Raw genomic sequence first — 21,956 nt, 5'->3', positions numbered from 1 at the left:
TTCCCCAGAGCGAGGGCATTCTGCAGCTAGATAGCCTTCAGACCTGAACTGCAATGTTGGCTCATGCTTACTAGCCCACTTTGCAGATTTTGGACTTGCCAGTGTCCATAATCACATGAATTAATTCCTTAAAATAAATCTTCTCTGTGTACACATGTCCTATTGTCTCTGTTTCTTTGGAGAACGCTGCCTGACACAGCCTACTGTTTGATTAAGTCTGAAGACAGGGCAGTGAGAATAAGGGCAGTCTGTGGCCTCACTGAGTCTACCCTCTAGCAGGAGGAGGAAACAAGAAACAAGCACAGTAACACACTAATTAGAGAGGTCTGCAAGTGTGCAGGACCCCCAGGGCCCAGCTCTCACTGGCCTGGAGGCCTACGCAAGTGAAGAGCTGAGCCAAGTGGCTTTCAGGCAAGGACCAAGCCTTTCATTTCAGTTTCCTCTTCGGTAAAATGTAGAAAAGAATACTGGCTCTGTTGTCATAGACAATGTGTAAAATGAGCTCATTTTGTTAAAAAAAAAAAAGATGGCTGCGTCTAGCAGGATGGAAGTAACTGTTGCCTTAACAGATGGCGGCGGGCTCCTTAGGGAGGGAATTGTCTCTTTAAGATAACACATTGGTAAAGCGCTTGAGGTGGAAGCGAGCAGGCACCCAAGGGCACTGGCTCCCACACCAGCCTCTAAGACAGATGCATTAGCAACGTCAGGGAGGGGGCCTCAGGGAAGAGAGGAAGGCAGGGGAGCACCCCGACAGGCGACCCAAAGACTTTCATCTTTTTCCAAACAAAAGATTTCACAGATTTATTAGTGAATCAACCTATGAGTGCAGAAGCATAGAAACAAAGAGAAACACCATTTCCCCAGTAAAACACATCCAACTGTTCAGACTGTAGTGATGTTCACAGAGTGACAGGGTAAGAGCAAAGACCCTGATACAGCATAAATATGTGTGTCATCTCACGCACCATTTCTTAGAGGCCCAGCGAGGGTCTTCTCCGATGTCTCCTCTTGGAGTTGTACAGGATTTTATTACCAGTGTTCATCCGAATCCACTGGAGAATGGGACAATTTTGCTTTTGTTTCTTGGCCAGGAATTGCCTGATCCTGAAATTCTTGTAAGAAAAAGGAACAGAGTCAACCGCACACAACATAATTGTGAAGGAAGACAGAGAGGCCCAAGGACTTTTCTTTACAGAATCTCAACATTCAACTTAAAATGGTTGGTATTCCTGTGACATAACTCCCTCTGTCCCTCCTGCCTTAGAAATGTTTGCAGTACACACATGGCTTCTTGTGAATGGGGACTTTTCTGGAACTGTAAGAAAAATTTCAGATCTTTAAATTCCAGATCTGTTACCACCAGACCGTGTTGCCCCAAGGGTCACACACCAGAACAGCCAGAAGGATGTGGAACAGAGACTAAGAATTCGGTGGAGTTAGAAAGTAGGGCTCAGAAGTGACTGTGCCCACTTAGGTCCCCTTATGTTTGAGGAGGGAATTGTAATTTCCACTGGGCACAGGCTGAAGTGTTCAAGCCCATTTTATCCCAATCTTAAAACCTCAGATGATTTCTGAGTGACCTGGACATGAATGCATAAGAAATCATAGTGTGGAAATCTTGGCACCAAAATGCTAATGGAGCTATTTCTGGATGATGGAATGATGTGATTTTATTTACTTTACATATGTACATATATATTTTTTATGAAACTGTCTAAACATTTTACAGCAAGCAGAAAAAAAATCCAACAAAGCTCTTTTATTTTTCTAGAAATAAATCTCCTCCTGCTGCCAATCCTGCCCAAGTGGCTGAGACAGCACGTGTGTCCTCAGAAGGAGGGGACACGACGTGAGGCTGGATCTCCTTCCTCCACTGCACTTGAACACATGACCCATCTTGCTCCTCAAGCTTCTATGAACACAAAGGGAGCTCCCAAGAAGACTTGCAAACTGCCCGTCTCTCCCTTCCCTCTTTCCACTGGGAGAGTAAGAGGAGCCCAGTTGTCCTGCTCTTCTCCCCAGAGAGCTCACTCCTGGCCTTTGGCCTGTTGGACCCAGAGATGCCTCATGCTTGCCCTCAAGGCCAGGCAGGTTACCCAGGTGGAGGTTTGTCTTGTCTTGCCAGTGGGTTTCAGCCCTGGGTAAGTTCACTGTGGGTTCAGTGAGACTGAGAAATGACAATGGCACGTTGTTGGGGTAAAAGGGTTTATTACCCAGCTTTATTCTCCTGGCGTAGTAGTTCGAACACTAGAACCACATCTGCATCCAGCAGTCTGCAGGTTCGTAATCCTCCTCCTTCTACCTCTGCCCAAAGCACTGGGCAGACCTCTTTATATAGTGACTCAGTCAATAATAGCTTATTGCCTACGGGTGTGGAAGCAGTAGCCTAGCAGTAGGCTACATCATCAAGTAGTACAGGTTCAGGTGAGGATCCTGGTCATAGGAACTTCCGTTTTCCCCACAGTGGGAAAGCATAGAAACAGTGGGAAAGTGTAGCTCCAGACTGGGTTTCACCAAAGGCCTCCTCTCTCTGTAGCCTCCAGCACCCTCCTGAAGCCCCCCAGCCCTTGCTGGCCACAGGCCCTGATATCAGAGAGAGCTGCAGGCCTACCTTCCACCTCCCTCCTGGAGACCCCACCCTGTCCCGGGCAGCAGTGCCTCGCCCAGGTTACCGAAGACTCCCCCTCACCTGCTTCCATAGGGCCAGCCTCCTCCTTAGAGGGTGGTCCAGGTAAAATGTGGTTCCAAAGGGCATTTGGGGAGAACAGGTTTGAAAGGAAAATTAAGGCAAGAAGAACCTTAAATGCAAGAGTACATTTAGTAAATGGTCCAAGTGAGAGAAATTATCCGATGGTGCTAGCTAGCGATTTAACCTGAGAGTCCCCCATTTTCCAATCTTCCTGGCTTCCTCTTTCCTCCAATGCCAGAACCAAATAGTTTCTTTTCCCCTTCTGAGAGACTACAGGGAGGCCAATCTTCTGGCCAATGTTTCTGAGGCTTCTTGGAGAGAGGTACTTAATAATAATAATAATAATAATGACATTAATAATAATGTCCTGTGTTTATCAGGCCCTTATTAGCTTGAACCATATGAATTTCTCTCTTCACCATATTTGAACACAGAACAGCAATTTCATATGGCTGAGCCGGCCTATTTGGCATGCATTATACTCAGCTGTATATATACAGTATCTCATTTAATCCCCGTGACAGCCCTATGAGGAAGAGACCCTTATGCTCATTTAACAGAGTAAAATTGAGGCTCAGGGAAGTTAATTAACTTGCTCAAGGTCATATAGCTTGTAAGGTAGAACCAAAACAAAATTGCCTGAATCCCAAACTCACAGCTTGACCACAGTCATATGTGTTGTTTCCACATAATCTGAACAACTGCTCTGGTTTCTTCCAGATCTTTCTGAGCTGTCTTGTAATCATCTTTTCCAGCTGCCACCATGCTCCCAATCGCCTTCACCCAAAGACCTGATCGCCTTTCTTCAATCCCCAAGCAGTACTAGCCCCAGGCTAATTCAGGCCTGCAGCCAGCCTGGGTAAATTCAAGAGGAAATTGCAATTCAGTAAACAAAAACTTGAAACTGATGCCCTCCAGAAAACTCAAATATGACATCTTAAGGCCCCTCAGCCTCCCTGCCACATCAGTGGGGCCTTCCCAGCCCAGAAAACAGTCTTCTGTCCCTGCCCTTTCTTCTCTGTACCCAAATTGTGCCCACATCTGTTTCCTGGGTCCTGCAGGGAAGGAAAGCAAGAACAGTGTTTAGAACCAAACAACAAAAACAACCTAACGACCTCCATCCTTTAGTTCACTGTGCAAAGTGGCTAGTTAGCCCTCTGGTCTCAGTTTCTCCCTCCATATTCATTCTGAATCTTGCTTTGCATAACCAAAAGGCCAACGGGGTATGTCGTCCCAAAAAGGCAGTCTTCCACCAAGGTCTGGCTTAGGACAGGAAATGCTTCTTCCAGGAAGCTTTGGTTTTTTGTTTTTGTTTTTCCATTAAATATACATAATATAAAATTTGTTATTCCAAGCAGCTTTTAAAAATAGCATTTATTCTCTTCCCTGCTACATTATGAATAAAATGGGCAAATGAAGTCTGAGGAGAATGTGGATGGTAGGGGACAGGGAAGGGGCATGTTTTGCCAGGTAAGTGGCCCCAGGTATCCAGCAGGTGGCATGTACTTCTCCCTGGTGCCCCTTGAGTCACTGCTCTGCCTGCTTGGTGGCCTCAGTACTAGTGGTGACCAGTGTTGAGCCTGCAGAGTTGGGTTGAAGTCCCTCTGTAGAGACTTGAAATACTAGTTAAATTAACTATGTGCTACATGTCCAATCCATAAGGAGCCACTGAAGGTTCTTTAACATAATCAGAGCCACACTCTGTTAATATATCAAGTATGAGGGTGAAGAATAACAGGGGAAGGTTCCCAGGGTGGGGAGATCTGTTAAGAGATGGAGATGGGGCAGGTGGGTCCAGGTTCTACGATACAGAGTAAGGAGATAGAACTGAAACCCGAATATAACTTAGGACACTCAAAGGACTATACTCCTTGGTGAAAGAGGAGATGAGGAGAAATCTCTCCTCCAGCACAGGGAAACAAGGTAACTTGTTTGTCTCGCCTGGGTTGAAGTGGAAGGTGGGTATTTCCCTGGGGAATTTCCAAGCTTGGCATAATCCAAGCTCAGGTTTGGAGTTTGACTTCACAATACCCACATGATCTTAGACTCACATGCTGAAGAATTAACATGTGTCCTGGACCCATAAGCCTGCTCCCGAGAGACTGTTCAGCGCAGTCCTGGATAGCCTGGGGGTGGTGCTTGAATTCTCCTGAGAGGCCAAGGGCTCTCCACAGGGACTTCCAAGGAGCAAAAGCCTGGCTCAAAGGGCTCTGTGCTCAGCACTCGCCCGAGGTTGCAAACCCTTGGCTCCTGACCTGCAGCCTCAACCCCAGGGCCCGGAGCCTCCTCATGCAGAGCCCTGGACTGGTTTCTGGTCTGTCCGGTCTCATTGGAAGACACACCAAATGAGGAAGTGTAAGTCACTGTGCAGGTCCACGGAAATGTGTGCAAACCCAGAGGTTATGAAATGAACCAACAAGGGGCTCAGAGGCGGCCAGCTTCTGGGCAGAGACCTGCCTACACCAGGGCTAGAGAGACAGCAGAGGTGGAGGGCAGAGGAGTTGGGAGTTAACCTGTTGGCTCTCGTCCTCCTGGCTGTGTCCTTGGCAAGCCCCTGCCCTTCCCCAAGCCTCTGCTTCCCCATCAAGGGTCTTCAGACACAGATTCTGTCAGGCTGCGGAAAGAAGGGAGGGGAAAGTTCCAGTGGGAACACTCAGCTTGGAAGGGACAGGCCGCCAGCAGCAGCTGAGGGCAGCGATGGGCGGGGGCAGGGGGTGGAAGCCTGTCCCCAAGGCTTTGTTCTCCCCTGCCTGAAACTCTCCTCGCCCACTCCGCCCCTAGCCCCGTACAAACCCACTCGGCCCAGCACACTCCTGAAGCTGCTCTCCCGGTGCTTCCCAGTGACCCAGGCCCACAAGCCCCTCTTGGCCCTCGTTCTCCTCGGTCCCTCAGGAGCCGGTGGCAGACGCTGTTGCTCACTATGTCAACTGGCCTAGGTCCAGACTGTTTTTGCTCCCCACAGTCCTCTCATACCAGGTTGTTCTTCCTAAAGTGCAAATAGAAAATGCTAGAAAGCCTCCAATGGGTCCTTCTGCCCACTGGCTTAAGTACAGACTCACCTCACAGACAGGCAAGGCTGTGCGCAGTACACATCCACCTGCCTTCCCAGCTTCCTCCCTCACTGCTCCTTTGTAAACTGTGTACCCCAAGTACACCCTCGCCATTCTTGCCCACCTCCCTGCCTTTGTCATGCAGTTACTCCCTCCTGGAACCTCCCTTCCCTTCTTGTCAGATGACTTCCCATCATCCATGTCCACGCTACTGCTTCCTCGGAAACCTGTCTTGATCATTCCCAAGTGTAACTGCCATAGTGAAGCTGCTGAAACAAAGACACCCTGAAATACATGGGTTTACATAAGCCTCCCCTGATTCCTATTTTCTGACCCTGTTCTCCAGTTTTCCTTTTGATTCTCTGAGATATTTGATAACCTCCCATACTCCAGACCATCCAGAATTGGTTTCTGTTGCTTGCAATCAATAACCATGACTGATCCCCCTGCCTCCCTGAGATTGTATCAAGTGAGATGCTGTGTGCACAGGTGCTCTGAACAGGGAAGCCCAGCAGAAATGTGATGTATCATTTCACTCTGTATCCCCCCAGCCATCGCCTCCAACCACCCAGCCGCCTCTGAAGAAGAGAACCAGGGGAACAGCTGGCAATCACACTAGCCAATGGGAATGAAGGGCCAGGAGAGCTAGCAATGAGGCCCCCAAATAGAACACTCATGTTGCTCTTGATCATTACCTCCCTGACTATGACTTTTGCAATTATATAATCCCAAGCTTTTCTTTCTTTCTTTTTTGCATTGTAAACTGATAGCAAATCTCCAAGACCACTTACTGATGATTCCTGACTTCATTAAGGGATGTTTAAGTGCTTTTAGATCTTCTGTAAATGAGCCACCAAGAGAGAGAAAGTGGCCATGTGCCCCCTGCAGTTCCTCCTCCAGGCCACAGGCCTTTCCTGTCCATTTAGCTCCAAGAAATCACAACCCTTCTCTAAACTCCTCTGGTGAATTTTTTTTCAAGTATCATTTACACACATTTAAGCACACAAATCTTAAGTGTACTTTGGATGAATTTTTGCATATTTTACATATACCCGGGGGTCTGCTATGCAGATGAAAACAGAGAACATTTCCAGAAAGCTCCTCCCTGCCTCCTTCCAGTCAATACCCCAGTGGGAACCACTCTTCTGACTTCTATCACCATAAATAGAAGTTTTGGCAGTTCTAGAACTTCATAAAAATGGAATCACATCATCTGTACTCTTTGTTTCTAGCTTACTTTATTCAACAAGATTTTTAGTTTCCTGGCTCTTTAGAAAAAAATAACCTCTATCACTTTGCACATGAAAGCTTCCTTACTTATGTACATGATTCTCTCTACTAGAGTTGGGAGTAGGGTCCATGTCAGATGGCATCCCCCACAGCACCCTCCACAAATTAGATGCTCAATAAGGAGTTCCCAAATAAATTCACCAATGAAGATCAGAACTGTGGACCCAACTTCTCACATGAAACCACGCACATGTGTTGGCCATTTACTATGTACCAGGCTCTGGGCTGAGTCCTATGTACACAGAAGCTTCACTTAAGTCTCATGACAACTCTGGACACCAGTGTGACTTTGTCTCCATTGTCCACATGAGGAAACTGAGACTCAGAGATGTTACATTACTTCCCCCCAAGGTCAGCTTACTAAGAAGTGACAGAGCCGGGAGTCAGAACTTGCTCTGTTCTGCCCCAGAATCCAGACTATTAACATTAACCTGCACTGCCTCATGGTTGGGAAAGAAGCTAGCACTTACTGGTCAGCATGTCCCTGTGACAGCATATGAACTCCTCCCATCAGCCCAGCAATACACATATTATCATGCTGGTCTTCACAGGTAGGAAGGCTAAGGATCAGAAGAGTTGAATGGCAACAGCAAGTGGCCAAAACTGGAAACTAGAATCCCTCTCAACGTGAAGCCTGGGTTCTCTGACATCCATGAGCCACCTTTCTGTAGGACAGACTAACTGCATGAAAGGTTTTAGCAGCCAGTCTCCATGCAGGCTGGGTGTTTGTTTTCTTGAACCAGGGAGATTGCTAAAGGATCAACGATCTCCTTTAAAGCACAGCATTGGAGCGTAGTAGACTTGATGATGCAAGGCTGTGAGTAGGGCAGCTGTGTCTGTAGCAGCATTTAAGATGTCATCCTCAAATAATCTAAAAAGGCAGATCCAAATAAAAAGGATTGTCAAGCAGTATGTCTTGGGTTCATGGTATGAGCCAGGCATAGTGCCAGGTACTGGGGAACACAGCAGACCTGGTTTTGAGTCTTAGGAGCTTCTGGCTCAGCAAGAGAGACAGACATGAGTAACGAAGGGCCAGTTCAGGACCATGGGAATCTGTCACAGAGGCTCCCACCTCAGCCAAGAGGTCCAGGAAAGCTTCAGAGAGGAAATGGCATTTAATTTAGAGCTGTATGTTGGCTTTGTAGTTAAGGGGAGTAGAGTGTGCATGTTGAAGGAGGGTGTTAGGGCAGGGGGAGCAGTGTGTGAGGGAACCTGAAGCAAGAAGAGAAAACACAGGAGGCTTCCTGAGGGCTGAGACATTCGCTTTGTTCATACCCACCTAGTACCACATCTGGTACAAACAAGGCACTGGTTGCTGAATGAATGAATGAATGTTTAAATGAAATTCCAACTGGCTGAAGTAGAGCAGAGCAAAGAACAGCATGAGATGGAGCCTGAGAGGTGCAGGGTCCTGAAGGTCATGGTTAAAGAGCTTGAGTTTTATATAAGGGAAATGGGCGGGGGTTAAGAGTTTTAAGACATGTCGTGATCTTATTTGCATTTTTTATAAGTCACTTTGGCTACTGAGGAGAGAATGCTCGCAGAGGGGGTTGCCCAAGATGATGGTAGTGGTAGGAACTGAGAGCAGTAGAAGGATTCAGGAGATACTGAGGAGGTGGAATGATCTGGACTTGAGTCAAGGTCGATTCACACAGGCTTCCGGCTGAAGCAACAGGCTGGGTGATGCGGCCATTCACCACGATAGAGACCCCGGAGGAACAGGTGGGGAAGATGAAGACTTTTTAATACAAGTTGAGATTAAGATGCCTAAGAGACATCCAAGTGAGAAAGTCAAATAAGCTGTTGAATGTGTGGGCTAGAGCTGAGAGGGGCTGTGGAGAGAGCTCTGAGGACTGTTGACATCTAGATGGTGATTGAAACCACAGGAAGAATGAGCTCACCCAGGGAGAGGAAGAAGCGAGAGAAGGCTAGGGCTTGGAATTCAGCCTTTAATGGCTACAGAGAGGAGTAGGAGAAGCGGCAGATGAAACCAAGAAGAGGGAAGAGGCAAGTGGCAAACTGGAGAGCTCAGGCTCACACGCACAGGAAGGCAAATATTTCGAAGAAACAGCAGTCCTCTGAATGATGTAAAAACGAGGACTGAAATGTTTCCAGGGGATTTAGCAATATGGAAGTGATGGATGATGTCAGTTGCTATAAAAATATAAGTGATGATTACTATTGTCTCAGCCCTAAGGAAGGAGACTGTGTTCTAAGGACAAGACGGGAATCTTCTAACAGGGCTCTGGATGCCAAGGACCTCGCAGGTTATAGCAATCCTTTCCGCTTTGCGGTCAGGTTTTCTTGTCTTTGCAGGAAAGAAAATCTGTGAAGAGCTTCGGACACAGGGGGAAAGAATCTTGGAAAATATACTCATACTAATAGAAAGGACATACGATTATCAAAGAAACTATCTGACTTCTGCATCATTCAACCAACAATGCATTTATTGAGCCTCTACTATTTACCTGATGTGTAAATCTCAATCCATTGTCTATTTCTTGAGCCCCTACTGTACACACTGCATTAGTTAATTTCCTAAGTCTTTTATCCTTTCATCAAAAATATAAACTCTCACAGCAGAATTTTTTCTTTACCCTTTATCTTCCATGCAACTGGGATAACGCAGACGTTCCTGGCAATTCACCATTCTATCAATTTCCCACGAGTCCGTTCCCTCTATCCATAATGTCCTCCAACACATACGTCCTCCTTATTTTCAAGGCCTAGTTCAGATGTCACTTCCTCTGTGATCTTTCTACAAATTCTTCAAGCAAACTTAAAACTCCCTTCAGGTCTCCTAAGGTTCAGGAATGCCCTTGTCTTCCCATGTAGTGTTGATTTCTGTGTGGGACTTCTGTCTCCCTGGCCCAGCTGTGCCTCTTCTTACAATCCCTGATGCCTAGTAGAGCACTGAGTAAATATGTCAAGACTCAGCTATCACCTCCCCAGGTCTAGGGCTCTGTGCCCTAGACAGAAAGGCTCAGACAACTCAGAAAATGCTCTAGTGCCACCTCCTGGCTAGATAGAGTATGACAGCTCCCGATTTGGGGCTTTCTTACTCTCGCAGTCCTCTCAACTATTTTTTTTTTCATTCATTCATTCTTTATAGTTCGTTCTCTGCCAAGCTCTGAGTATCCTGGTGAGCAAGACAAACTCTGCTCCTGACCACAGGGAGTTTAGAATCTAGTACAGAAGACAGTCCCAGAACTGGAGTGAGAGGAGCTGTGATCCTGAATGTTTTGAGGCTACAGGAAAGGTGGCTGCTTTGCCTATCTCTGAGGTTGCCATCCCCCAGGGCCGTGACTGACACATGGTCTGAACAGGACATTGCCCTTTTGTGGCTACCTGGGCTCTCACTTGGGGAGCACATCTGTGCCAGGCAGGTCCTCCACATTCTACTCTCCACACACTCCCAGTCACATTTTTTTTTTAAAAGCTTGTTGTTAACAAAACAAAACAAAAAACAGCACACCACACTAGAAAAAACAATTCAGCACCTCTCTCTGTGCTTCTGAATGGCTGGGTCCTGGAATCTATGTCTTATAATCTTGAAACTTTAAGATTAAAACCACAATGTTAGAACTAGAGAAGACCTCCATTCTTTCGTTCGCTCATTCTGTGACACCCACTGAGCTCACAAGTGCCAGGCATTGTGTTAAGTGCTGAGGACACCACAGTGAACCAGAAAGGTCATTGTGTACATGCTCATGACATTTATGTTCTTTGGGAAGAGAGGAAACAAAGCAAGTATACAACTTTTAAATAATTACTTATTTATTAATAGGTGGTACATTATGATTCAAAATACAAAAAGGTGCACATTGAAAAGCCTCCCATTCCTGCTCCTAGCCACCTAGTCCTTCCATAGACGCAAGCAATGTTATCAGTTTCTTCTGTGCCCATTCAGAGATAACATGTATATACAAGCAAATATATTCTTTCCCCCCCTTGTTATACAAATGGTGGTTTTCTACACACTGTACTGCGTCTTGGGCTTTTTTCACTTAACAATTTATCTTAAATTCTTTATCAAGACACAGATTTCTTTTTTAGAGTTGTATGGTATCCCATACAACTGGAGTGAGAGGAGCTGTGATCCTGAATGTTTTGAGGCTGTGTGAGTATTGCATGATTTCAAATGTTACACTGTAATGTCATGATGCAAACAGAAAACAAGTAGGGAGCTGAATTTTAAATAGCATGGGAGATCTGGCATTAGAGATGATCAGCAAAGGAAGTTCACACTCAGGAAATGACACTGAAGCTCGGTCCTAAAAAATAAGAGAGAATCCACCAGGGAACATTAGGAGGAAGAACGTGCAAGCAAAACAAAGGACTGCCAAGGCAGGAAGGAGCTTGGCACACTGGAGAGGTCTGGAAACCACTGTGGAACAGAAGAGGTGGAGGGAGCACAGAACCAGACAGGGAGGGACCTTGTAGGCAGGGGTATAGAGCCCAGGCATGATTCTAAGTGCAAAGGGAAGTTCAAGAGAGAAATGGGCATGCTCTGATTTACATCTGTGAACAAATTCACTTAGGCAGCCATGTGGGAGGTGGATTAAAGGACAAGAGTGAAAGGAGATGATGAGCAAGGAGGCTCATGCAGTACCCCAGGCAGGAGATGACAGCAGCACGGAGACAGGGTGGAGGGCAGCGGGGATGATAAACACTGACAGTGTTCGGATTTCTTTCAGAAGTAGAGTTGTCAGGATTGGAGGTGGGTTAAACTTACATACAGACCATTTAATCCAGCTGCCTTGCTTTCCAAGCTAACCAGGCCTAATGACTTGCTTGCCACAGGTCACAGAGCTACTTAGTGATAGATCCAGGCCTGGAATCCAAGGCTTCTGACAACCAGGTCAGTGTTTAGTCACTGTACAAAAGCAAAGTTGGAATTTGAGACTAGAAACTGCACTTTAAAAATTCTGTTTACCAGTAATTACTGACACATTTCGTTTTTACAGTTGTTTGACATCTTTTTATTAGCTTTTTGACTTCCCATCTCAGAAAAGAAAGACAGATCTGGGGCGGGGAGAATCTCAGGTCCACCATTGCCTACTGTAAGCATAGAGCAAGAGAGACAGGCAGTGTGGGGGACGGGGACAGCAAATGTAAATAAGACAGTCAGGGAGAGCTTGCTGGTCAGGTAACCCCTGCTGGAAAACCTGAGGTGAGGGAGTGAGTGGGCCTTGCAGGTACATGAAGGAAAAGCATTCCAGGTAGAACATGCAGCTGGAGCAGAGACCCTCTGGCAGGAATCTGGTATATTTGAAAGGCTCCAGGGGGCCAAAGTGAGTGGAGCAGGGAAGAACAGTGAAGTAAGCCGGGAGAACAGTGGGAATGAGGGGCAGGGCTCAGATGGCATAAGGCTTTGTGAGCAACTGAATGCTTTAGCCTTTACTCTGACTGAGCTGGGAGCCATGATGTGTGAGCTGAGAAGTGACATGATCTGATGTATATCTTCACAGGCTCCCTCTGCTATGGTGTGGAGGACAGACTGTACGAAGCAAAAGTGGAAGTAGAGAGCAACTAAGAGATTGTTGTAGTCATTGAAGTGAGAAAGGTGACTTGGCCCGTTGTTGTAGCGAGAAGTGGCCAACTGCTAAGATTTGACGACAAATATGACATAGGATGTGACAAAGGGAGCAAAACATTATTCCCAGGATTTGGCATGAGACATGGGAATGGGAAAATGAGCTTGTTATCAAGTGGTATAGGGCAGGAAGGGAGGGGTTTGGGTTTGAGATGCTGGCTGGACATCAGAGAGGCTAAGCTGACAGTTGAATGTACTAGAGCTCAGGGAACAGACCAGGAATGGCTCTACACTGGGGAGTTGGTGGCACACGGATGATGTTGAAAGCCAAAAGATTGGATGAAATCTAGTAAGTAGTAAGTGTAGAGGATCCACTTAGCCCTGGATTGCTAGGGCATCAAGATAAAAAGCAGAGAAGGAACCAGATAAGGAGACAGAATAGGAACAAGCAGTGAAACAGGTGGCAAGTTGGAGGTTATGCTGAGCTAGAATCCAAGTGAAGAAAGTATACCAAGGTGGAAACAGCAATGCCACATGTTGTTTACAGGTCAAAACAGAAGAGGATGGAGAATGGTCAGTGTGAGGTCACCAGTGACCTTGACAAGACCAGTTCAGAGTGAAGAGGATGGAAGCCTGATAGAGCAGGCTGGAGAAAATGGATAGAGACTGCAGCTAGTAAGTTTCCTCTGGGGTTTTGCTACAAAGAAGAATAGAGAAATAGGTGGTAACTGGTGGAAGAAAATGGAGACACAACAGCATGTTTGTAAGCTGACAGGAATGCTCCAACAGAGGTAAAACTGGGATGTGGGAGAGGATTTGATGGAGCTGTTCCTGAGTTGGTGAGAGACTAAGGTCTGGGGCACAAGCGGAGGGATTTTCCAGACAAAAACACATAGTCCACAAATGTTACTTGTCAGATCCTAAGGTCCATCAATCACCTGGAGCACATACTAAAGCAGATTGCTGGGCCCCACCCCCAGAATTGTTGATTCAGGAGGTCTGAAATGGGCCCAATTATTTGCCTGACAAGTCCCCCAGGAGGGATGTTGCTGGCTGGGAAATCAGGCTTCAGAAAACACTGATCTATATTTACATGGAGTGGATGTAGTGGAGGGAGTCTGTGGTATTCCGTTCTGATTGCTTCAATGTTCTCAGGTAGGAAGTCAAGTCATTAACAGAGTAAAGGTGGGACTTGAGGTGTTGGTCTGAGGAAAGGAAGAAGGTACGAAATGGTTGTCTTGTATGTACAGGGCTAATGATGATTCTCCCCTGAGGATGATAATCATGAATTTAAAATATAACAATGGTTTTTTGTTTTTGTCCGACCACTCTGAACTGCACAGGTGCAAATAGGTGGAGAGTTGTATGTGGAGAGGATTGTGGCTTACCAATTAACATAGAAGAGAAAGGGGCAAAGGAGTTGATGGCAATCACAAGGTGGGGAGGATTATGATGGACCATGGAATTTTACCTGGGAGAAGAGACATGAAACCTGTGAGACAGAATGAAAGGTGATACACTTTTCTTGAAAGTGGGTGCTTTATTCTCAAAGCCTTACCCAACGTGTAGTCTCTCACCTCTCTGGACTTCTGATAGCATGACTTTTCCATCCTCAAACCCTTGTGTTACTTTTCTCTGTAGCACTCATCAACCACCTGACAAATCTGACTCTCCACCAGAATTAAAGTCCCATTGGACTTTTTGTTTTCTGCTTTTGCCCCAGTGCCTAGAATTCTGGCTGGCATTTAACAGCCCTCCCTCCCTCACACAACCTCTCTATCCCATCCAGTTTACTCTTCAACCATACACGCAGGACACGTCCAATACTTCTGCATCAAAATGCCTTGATATGGAATGACATCTAAATACAGAGTACCCAGGTGAAAGGCTTTGGGGAAGCACAAATCTGGAAAAGTTTGGGTTCCAAAGCTTAAAAGGAACAAGGTTAGAAAGACAAGGTTTTACCAAGTTGCTTTTGATGACGGAGACCTAGGTTCTTACTGCTCAGCCCAGGATCCTAGACGACCATCCATATTATTAGAGGAGGCAGACCAAAACAGAAAATTCATGGAATCGTGACTGGGGAGGGGGAGGAAAGGGAAACTTCAGATGGTTTGGTATTATTCCACTTGTGTAAAATAACTTAAAATTATGTGGATTATATATCTTTAGGAATACACACATGATATATGTACTGATTTTATATATATCATAAAGCAAAAGCTTTTTTAAAAAAGGTTTAAGACAGCAAAGTTATACCAAGATATACATTTTTTAAATTCTACATATGTAATTATCTGAACTGGTTGTTTCATTTTTAATTAGAAAAGCACTATTAAAATGAATTTTAAGTCCTGCAAAAATCATTATATCAAGTGGCTTCAGAGGTCATTCCCCATTTGACCTCTGAGGGAATGTGTGCACAGAGCTATTCCAATTTGCGCAACATCACACAGCTTGTTATGATGGAGCAGAGTGCCTCGCAGTGAAAGGTGAAACTGTGAAGGAGGATGAAGAGGCAAGGGGCTCATGTGGTTTCCACTGAGAAAACAGGAAGGAAAATTCAGTATAGAAAGGGCAATCTTCTGCACAGATGCCCCTCTTCTCTTCCTATAGCATGCTGTGTGGAGCTCCTACCACTCCAAACTGTATTACATTGTAATCCATAAACTGAATTCTGAGATGACAAGAATTTTACTCATTTCCCTTCCCCCCCGTTGCCCATATGGGGAAAATGGAAGTTCCTGTGGCCCGGATCCTCACCTAAACCTAAACTACTTGCTATAACTGGCCTACCGCTAGGCTACTGCTTCCACACCCACAGGCAGTAAACTTATTATTGACTGAGTCACTAAATAGCTCTGCCTAGTGCTCTGGGCGGAAGCAGAGGAAGGAGGATTACAGACCTGTAGACTGTTGGATGCAGACGTGGTTCTAGTGCTCGACCTATCGCCGGGAAAACAAGCCAGGTAATAAACCCTTTTACCCCAAGAATGTTCCATTGTCATTCCTCAGTCTCACTGAATCCATAGTGAACATGCCCAGGGTTGAAACCCATTGGCAAGACAGCCCAACAGTAGCAGCAACAGGGACTCACAAAACATAGGCTGAGTGACTGAACATGTGGAAAAAACATATGCGTATACTCACAGAAAGAATTGGCCAAAGAAGGGAAACTGGGAGTTTCCTCAGGGAGCTTCCCCTTAAAGGGCAAGCCTCAAGCAACCTCTTCCTTTCTGAGCAGAACAGCGCCTATGGCCAGCAGGTGGGGCCAGAGTAATACCTCTTCTACCTTCAGCTAGCAACGAACGTGAGCAGGGTTTTAAAAAGTAGAGGAAAGCAGTTAAGCCTTGCATGACACTAATGACATCTTTACCCCACCAGCAGGGTAGCGCGAAACTCCATCTCCTAGTCCCTCAGGCAGCCTAGCTCACCAGTGAGTTAGGGGTTTGGCACTGGGGCAGGTTTTTGCGCAGGTGCAAAGCAATGGGCGACACAATCTTGAACCTGGTAAAATGGCCGATCAGTCAGAACAGGTAAAAACGTACAGAAACGAGAGGATATGCAAAGCGGACCCACAGGCTGCAGAGTGTTCTTGAGAACTTGGAGACTCGGGTTAGCAGGACAGAGATTTGCCCTCTGGGGGGGCCCCCAAATCACAGCAGACCTCGTGGCTGCAGGCACCGCGCCCCACAGGCTGGGTGGAGCCCGGCAGAAGGTGCCCCTAAGCACCCCTGCAGGGGCTGCAGAGCCAGCCTGAAACCTGCACGCAGGGCACATCAGGTTCATAGGACTTTCTCAATCCACTTTCTCTCGCTGGGGATGGCTTATCCCACAGCCGTGTCAGCTTTCCACGTGCAAAGCCAGCAGCTGTATTCAGTCCTGAAGAAAGGCTTCCCAGGGGTCTGGAAACCACTAGCAGTGTTAGTCGTAAAAAGTTAACACTACTTCCCAATGCAAAAAAAAAAAAACTACCACATCTGAAACCTAGGGACACTTTTACTCACTTTTTTTACAAGGATCCTACATTCATGACACAAACCACATTTCAAATACATATCTTCCTTGATTTTCAATGGGATTACATCCCAATAAACCGTTATGTTGAAAATATCATATCAAAAATGCATTTAATACCCCTGGCATAATCATAGCTTAGCCAAGCCCACCTTTAACGTGCTCAGAACACTTAACATATTAGCATACAAATGGGCAAAATCATCTAACACAAAGCCTATTTTATAATAAAGCGCTGAGTAGGTCATTAATTTATCAACTACTGTACTGAAAGTGAAAAGAATGGTTGTAGTGGTACAGTAAATGTATGGGTTGTTTAGTTGTTTACCCTCATGATCACAAGGCTGAGTGGGAGCAGCCGCTCACTGCCACCCAGCATCAGGACTATCCTAGGAAAACATAGCCACAGACAAGGAAAGGATCAAAATTCAAAATCTGAAGTGCTATTTCTACTGAATGCATATTGCTTTCCTACCACTGTAAAGTTGAAAAATCCTAAGTCAGGGACTGTCTGTAAATCACTTTTCAAACAAAGGTCAAAAAAGGTGGCAATATTCAAGTGCATAATAAGCTCCATAACAAAAAACAGAAAACATTAGCATATGACCATTTATTTTCTCACAGGCAGAAAAAGCCCTGAAACCCTAAGATAATTTAGGTGGGGTGGAAACCAGGACTTCCAACACTTTGGGTCTCTATTTACAAGGCTAAAGGTAGAAATTATGGGAGGGTACAAGCTGGCCCACATTCATTTAGCCTCACTTTAGGCAAAGTATTATACCAAGTGAAAGCCCTCTCCATAACTCCAGAAGATTCGTAAGGTAGTGCAATATGAGGAAAAAATGGTTAAATGTTCTGATTAAATAATTATCCACCTAACATCGGTATTTAAAACCCAATTTAATATAATCTGCTACAACTTCTTTTACTTAATCAAGGGCTAGTTTCTAAATATTCTCCAAGAAAAAGAACCTTTGTTCCTTGGAAAAATGGGGGTGAATTTTTCAATGAACTGGAACAAACAGTTCTAAAATTCATTTGGAACCACAAAAGACCCCAAATAGCCAAAGCAATCCTGAGAAGGAAGAATAAAGCAGGGGGGATCTCGCTTCCCAACTTCAAGCTACACTACAAAACCACAGTAATCAAGATAATTTGGTACTGGCACAAGAACAGACCCGTAGATCAGTGGAACAGAATAGAGTCCAGATATTAACCCAAGCATATCTGATCAATTAATATATAATAAAGGAGCCATGGATACACATACAATGGGGAAATGACAGCCTCTTCAACAGCTGGTGTTGCCAAAACTGGACAGCTACATGTAAGAGAATGAAACTGGATCACTGTTTAACTCCATACACAAAAAGTAAACTCAAAATGGATCAAAGACCTGAATGTAAGTCATGAAACCGTAAAACTCTTAAAAGAAAACAGGCAAAACTCTCTTGAACATAAACATGGGCAACTTCTTCATGAACGTATCTCCCCAGGCAAGGGAAACAAAAGCAAAAATGAACAAGTGGGACTATATTAAACTAAAAAGCTTCTGTACAGCAAAGGACACCATCAGTAGAACAAAAAGGCATCCTATAGTATGGGAGAATATATTCATAAATGACATCCGGTAAGGGGCTGACATTCCAAAATATATAAAGAGCTCACGCACCTCAACAAACAAAAAGCAAACAATCCAATTAAAAAATGGGCAGAGGAGCTGAACAGACACTTCTCCAAAGAAATTCAGATGGCCAACAGGCACATGAAAAGATACTCCACATCACTAGTCATCATAGAAATGCAAATTAAAACCACAATGAGATAACACCTCACACCAGTTAGGATGGCCAACACCAAAAGACAGACAACAGATACTGGTGAGGATGTGGAGAAAGGGGAACCCTCCTACCCTGCTGGTGGGAATGTAAATTAGTTCAACCATTGTGGAAAGCAGTATGGAGGTTCCTCAAAAAACTCAAAATAGAAATACCATTTGACCCAGGAATTCCACTGCTAGGAATTTACCCTAAGAATGCAGGGGCCCAGTTTCAAAAAGACATATGCACCCCTATGTTGATCGCAGCACTATTTACAATAGCCAAGAAATGGAAGCAACCTAAGTGTCCATCAGTAGATGAATGGATAAAGAAGATGTACATATACACAATGGAGTATTATTCAGCCATAAGAAGAAAACAAATCCTACCATTTGCAACAACATGGATGGAGCTAGAGGGTATTATGCTCAGTGAAATAAGCCAGGTGGAGAAAGACAAGTATCAAATGATCTGTGGAGTTAAGAACAAAGCAAAAACTGAACAAAACAGCACCAAATTCACAGAATCCAAGAATGGACTAATAGTTACCAAAGGGAAAGGGACTGGGGAGGATGGGTGGGAGGGAGAGATAAGGGGAATAAGGGGCATTATGATTAGCACACATAATGTAGTGGGGGGGCACGAGGAAGGCAGTATAGCACAGAGAAGATAAATAATGACTCTATAGCATCTTACTATGCTGATGGACAGGGACTGTAATGGGGTATGTGTTGGGGACTTGATAATGGGGGAATCTAGTAACCACAATGTTGCTCATGTGATTGTATATTAATGATACCAAAAGAAAAAAAGAAAGAAAAAAAAAATGGGGCTGAGCCAGGGAAAACACCAGGCAAACTGGAACATCTTGCAGTACCAGAAAAGGGCTCCAAAAAAACAGGGTCACATCAAAGACGCAGAAGCCCAACTTGAAGGAGCTCCCAATGGCCAAAGCTGGAACAATTTGAGCAACAAAATACATGATAACCCATGGAATAAAATATCCCACAGTCCATACTGATTAATAATAAAAATGGGGAGAAGGAACAAGTCCTCTTTACAGGATTCTTAGTATAAACGTAGAGTCATAGACACAGGGAAGTAACATTTGGCAAATGCCACAGCAATATTTGTTGCAGGCATTAACAATCTGAAGATGTTAAAAACAGTGAAACAAAGACAGAGTTTCAAGGTATATCCCTCCACAAGTTACTAATTATAAAGGGAAGATCAATAATTTTACAGTGGAAAAATATGGCAAAAACTACCTTAACCAAGTGATCAAAGTTAACGTGACCAGTGAACAGACATATGGCTATCATATATCCTGATAATAAAGCACTAAGGGTGACTTCTGAGGCATATGACTTTTGTGGTATTCTTTCTAAAAATAACCTCTATCCAATAGTAACAGAATATCAGACAAATCCAATTCAAGGGACATTCATTCCCAGTACTCCCCAGAGTGTCAAAATCCTAAAAGGTGACGACTGAAGAACTCACAGGCTAGGGCTGAAGACAACTAAATGCAATGTGGGATCCTATCTTGGATGCTGAGCTGCAGGGGGGTGAGCTGGGAGAGACATCCCTGGACAATTGGCACAATTTAAATAAGGATGAGTTAATAGTACTGTATCAGTATTTACTGTTTTTGATAATTGTACTATAGCTATGTAAAAATGTTAACATTTATTGAAAGCTTAATGAAGGACATATAAGAACCCTCCATGCTATTTTTGCCAGTCTAAAGTCATTCCAAATTAAGTTCTTAAAAAATGGAACATGTTGGAGGATGATAGCCAATCAAATATAACTAAAGTTTAAACCAAGTGAATGTAAGATTTATAACATCTTCCCCATATTAAAAGTTAAAATACTTTTTAAGTAGCACTGATGGTATATGGTAATTGTTCAGTTTCCCCTCAAATCACAAAACAGAACAAAGCACTGAGAGCAAATAGTTTTAAGTCAACAATTAGCACTGGCAAAGTTCTCATTAGCAAATAAATAAGAACTAACTAAGCTGCATTTTGAGGTCTTCACCAAACCAACTTTTGAACCGAACTCTGGCGAAGAGTGAATGTAGTCTAATTTTTTATGCTATAGGAAAAGCCAATGTATATATATTTTAATATACAAATCAACATCCTGACCCCCTCAACACTCACACAGAACTAGGTAAAGCAGCCTTCTCAGGGGCTCTAAATTCCTTTCAGTTTGCCCCCAGAGCCATACAAAGCATGTTGTTTTATGTGATGTGAAAAGAAAAACTGGGAAGTAGTGGCCTAAACTACACAAACATTTCAACTTGCAGAAAAACATCCTGAATAATCTCATATACAACTTGAATAGAAGGTAGGAAAATCTAGGTAACACTGCTTTTGAATTTGCTTTCCTCAGGGTATTTTCCTTTTTGAAATCCAGTGACATACTGAACACCATGAGAGTCCTCTAGAAGTTACACAAGTTTGAGCTAAAATTGAAAACAATGTTACATTTCCAATTCAGAAAGTCAGTATTTTCAAACTGATGAATGCCCAAAGGACTCCCCCATTTGGGGGAATGTATTTCAAAAAGCTTGGCAAGTAGGTGTAATATAAAGATATGTTGTACTATGTCTCAGGCAGAGAAAAAGTTCTCAACTCAGAGCGCCAACTATAATGCTAATTACAAATCAGCACTTAGCAATTTCATCACACCCTTGACTGAGTGGCCTGGGCTGTACAGAAAGTCACACGTGTAAGTAATTTGAGGGCAAAACACTGTCCAAAGTATTAAAATCTATTTTCAGAACCCTTTCTTATTATAGAAGTTTTCACACATGTTAACTCTCCAAAACTGGGACATCTTGAGGGCTAAGAATCTTTAAGGCAGAGCAGCTATAAACCTCAGGAAATAAGCAAGGGTGAATCAAATGCCCCTAGTATGGTTATATGGTTCATGAGCACCCAAGCCCACTGGAATTTCTTATTCTTGGACATGCATCCATGTGGAATCCTGTGTAAATAAGCCATATTGAAGATCAAACACTTACTTCCTTGATACCATGCTCCACCTTCTTTGCACATAAGCTATCTGGCCAATTTTCTACAGGGTGTTAGCACAGTATTTGGCACCTAATCACCACTCACAATGAAGTATCTGCTGAAAGATTTAGCAGTGGCGCTCTACCCTCTCTGGTAAGTATCCAGAAACAAAGCATTATAAATATTGGCTCATCTTGCTTTGCAAGAGGTCATGGTTATCCAACCCTGGGTACAAAAGCAAGCCTGAACTATTTCATCTTAGCAAACTTTCTAAAAATTGTTGCCATCGCACTTTTTAAAACTCCCTACACTTCAAATCTTTCAAAAATATAGCAGACTCAAATAATACTACTAATAAATGGTACTAGAAGTGATGCTCAACAGGATCTCATGTTTATTGAGAAGTGATTAATGGTAAAAAGAAAGGCAATGCCCTTTCCTCATTGGCCGAACAAGAAACTGAAGAAACATTCACTACACGTTTTACAATATTTCTCTCTTCCAAAATGCATTTCTGTAAACAAGTTT

At 44.2% G+C, this 21,956-nt stretch overlaps 1 protein-coding gene and 1 long non-coding RNA gene across 4 annotated transcripts in view; one reads left to right on the top strand and one right to left on the bottom strand.

Annotated features, from left to right (window-relative positions):
• Positions 1-971: 971 nt before the first annotated feature.
• LOC118926891 (60S ribosomal protein L39-like) lies at positions 972-1,375 on the bottom strand. Its single transcript, XM_036914287.2, has one exon. It carries the CDS (start codon positions 1,149-1,151, stop codon positions 972-974), a length of 180 nt encoding a protein of 59 aa, XP_036770182.2. The 5' UTR covers positions 1,152-1,375.
• Positions 1,376-11,074: 9,699 nt separating this feature from the next.
• LOC118927140 (uncharacterized) overlaps positions 11,075-21,956 on the top strand; it is a 31,909-nt gene continuing 21,027 nt past the window's right edge. Inside the window, exons 1-3 of one of the 3 annotated variants that reach the window (XR_005030722.2) lie at positions 11,075-11,749; positions 11,833-11,890; positions 13,113-13,240. This is a non-coding gene — a long non-coding RNA (uncharacterized LOC118927140). Of the gene's footprint in view, positions 11,750-11,832; positions 11,891-12,816; positions 12,915-13,112; positions 13,241-21,956 lie in introns of those variants that run through there. The other 2 variants (XR_008996941.1, XR_008996942.1) reach the window with 2 other exon arrangements.

Source organism: Manis pentadactyla, chromosome 4, assembly GCF_030020395.1.
Source record: "Manis pentadactyla isolate mManPen7 chromosome 4, mManPen7.hap1, whole genome shotgun sequence".
Classification (NCBI taxonomy): Eukaryota; Metazoa; Chordata; class Mammalia; order Pholidota; family Manidae; genus Manis; species Manis pentadactyla.
The sequence above is the reverse complement of the archived record's forward strand: the minus strand, read 5'-3'. Positions and strand labels throughout refer to the sequence as shown.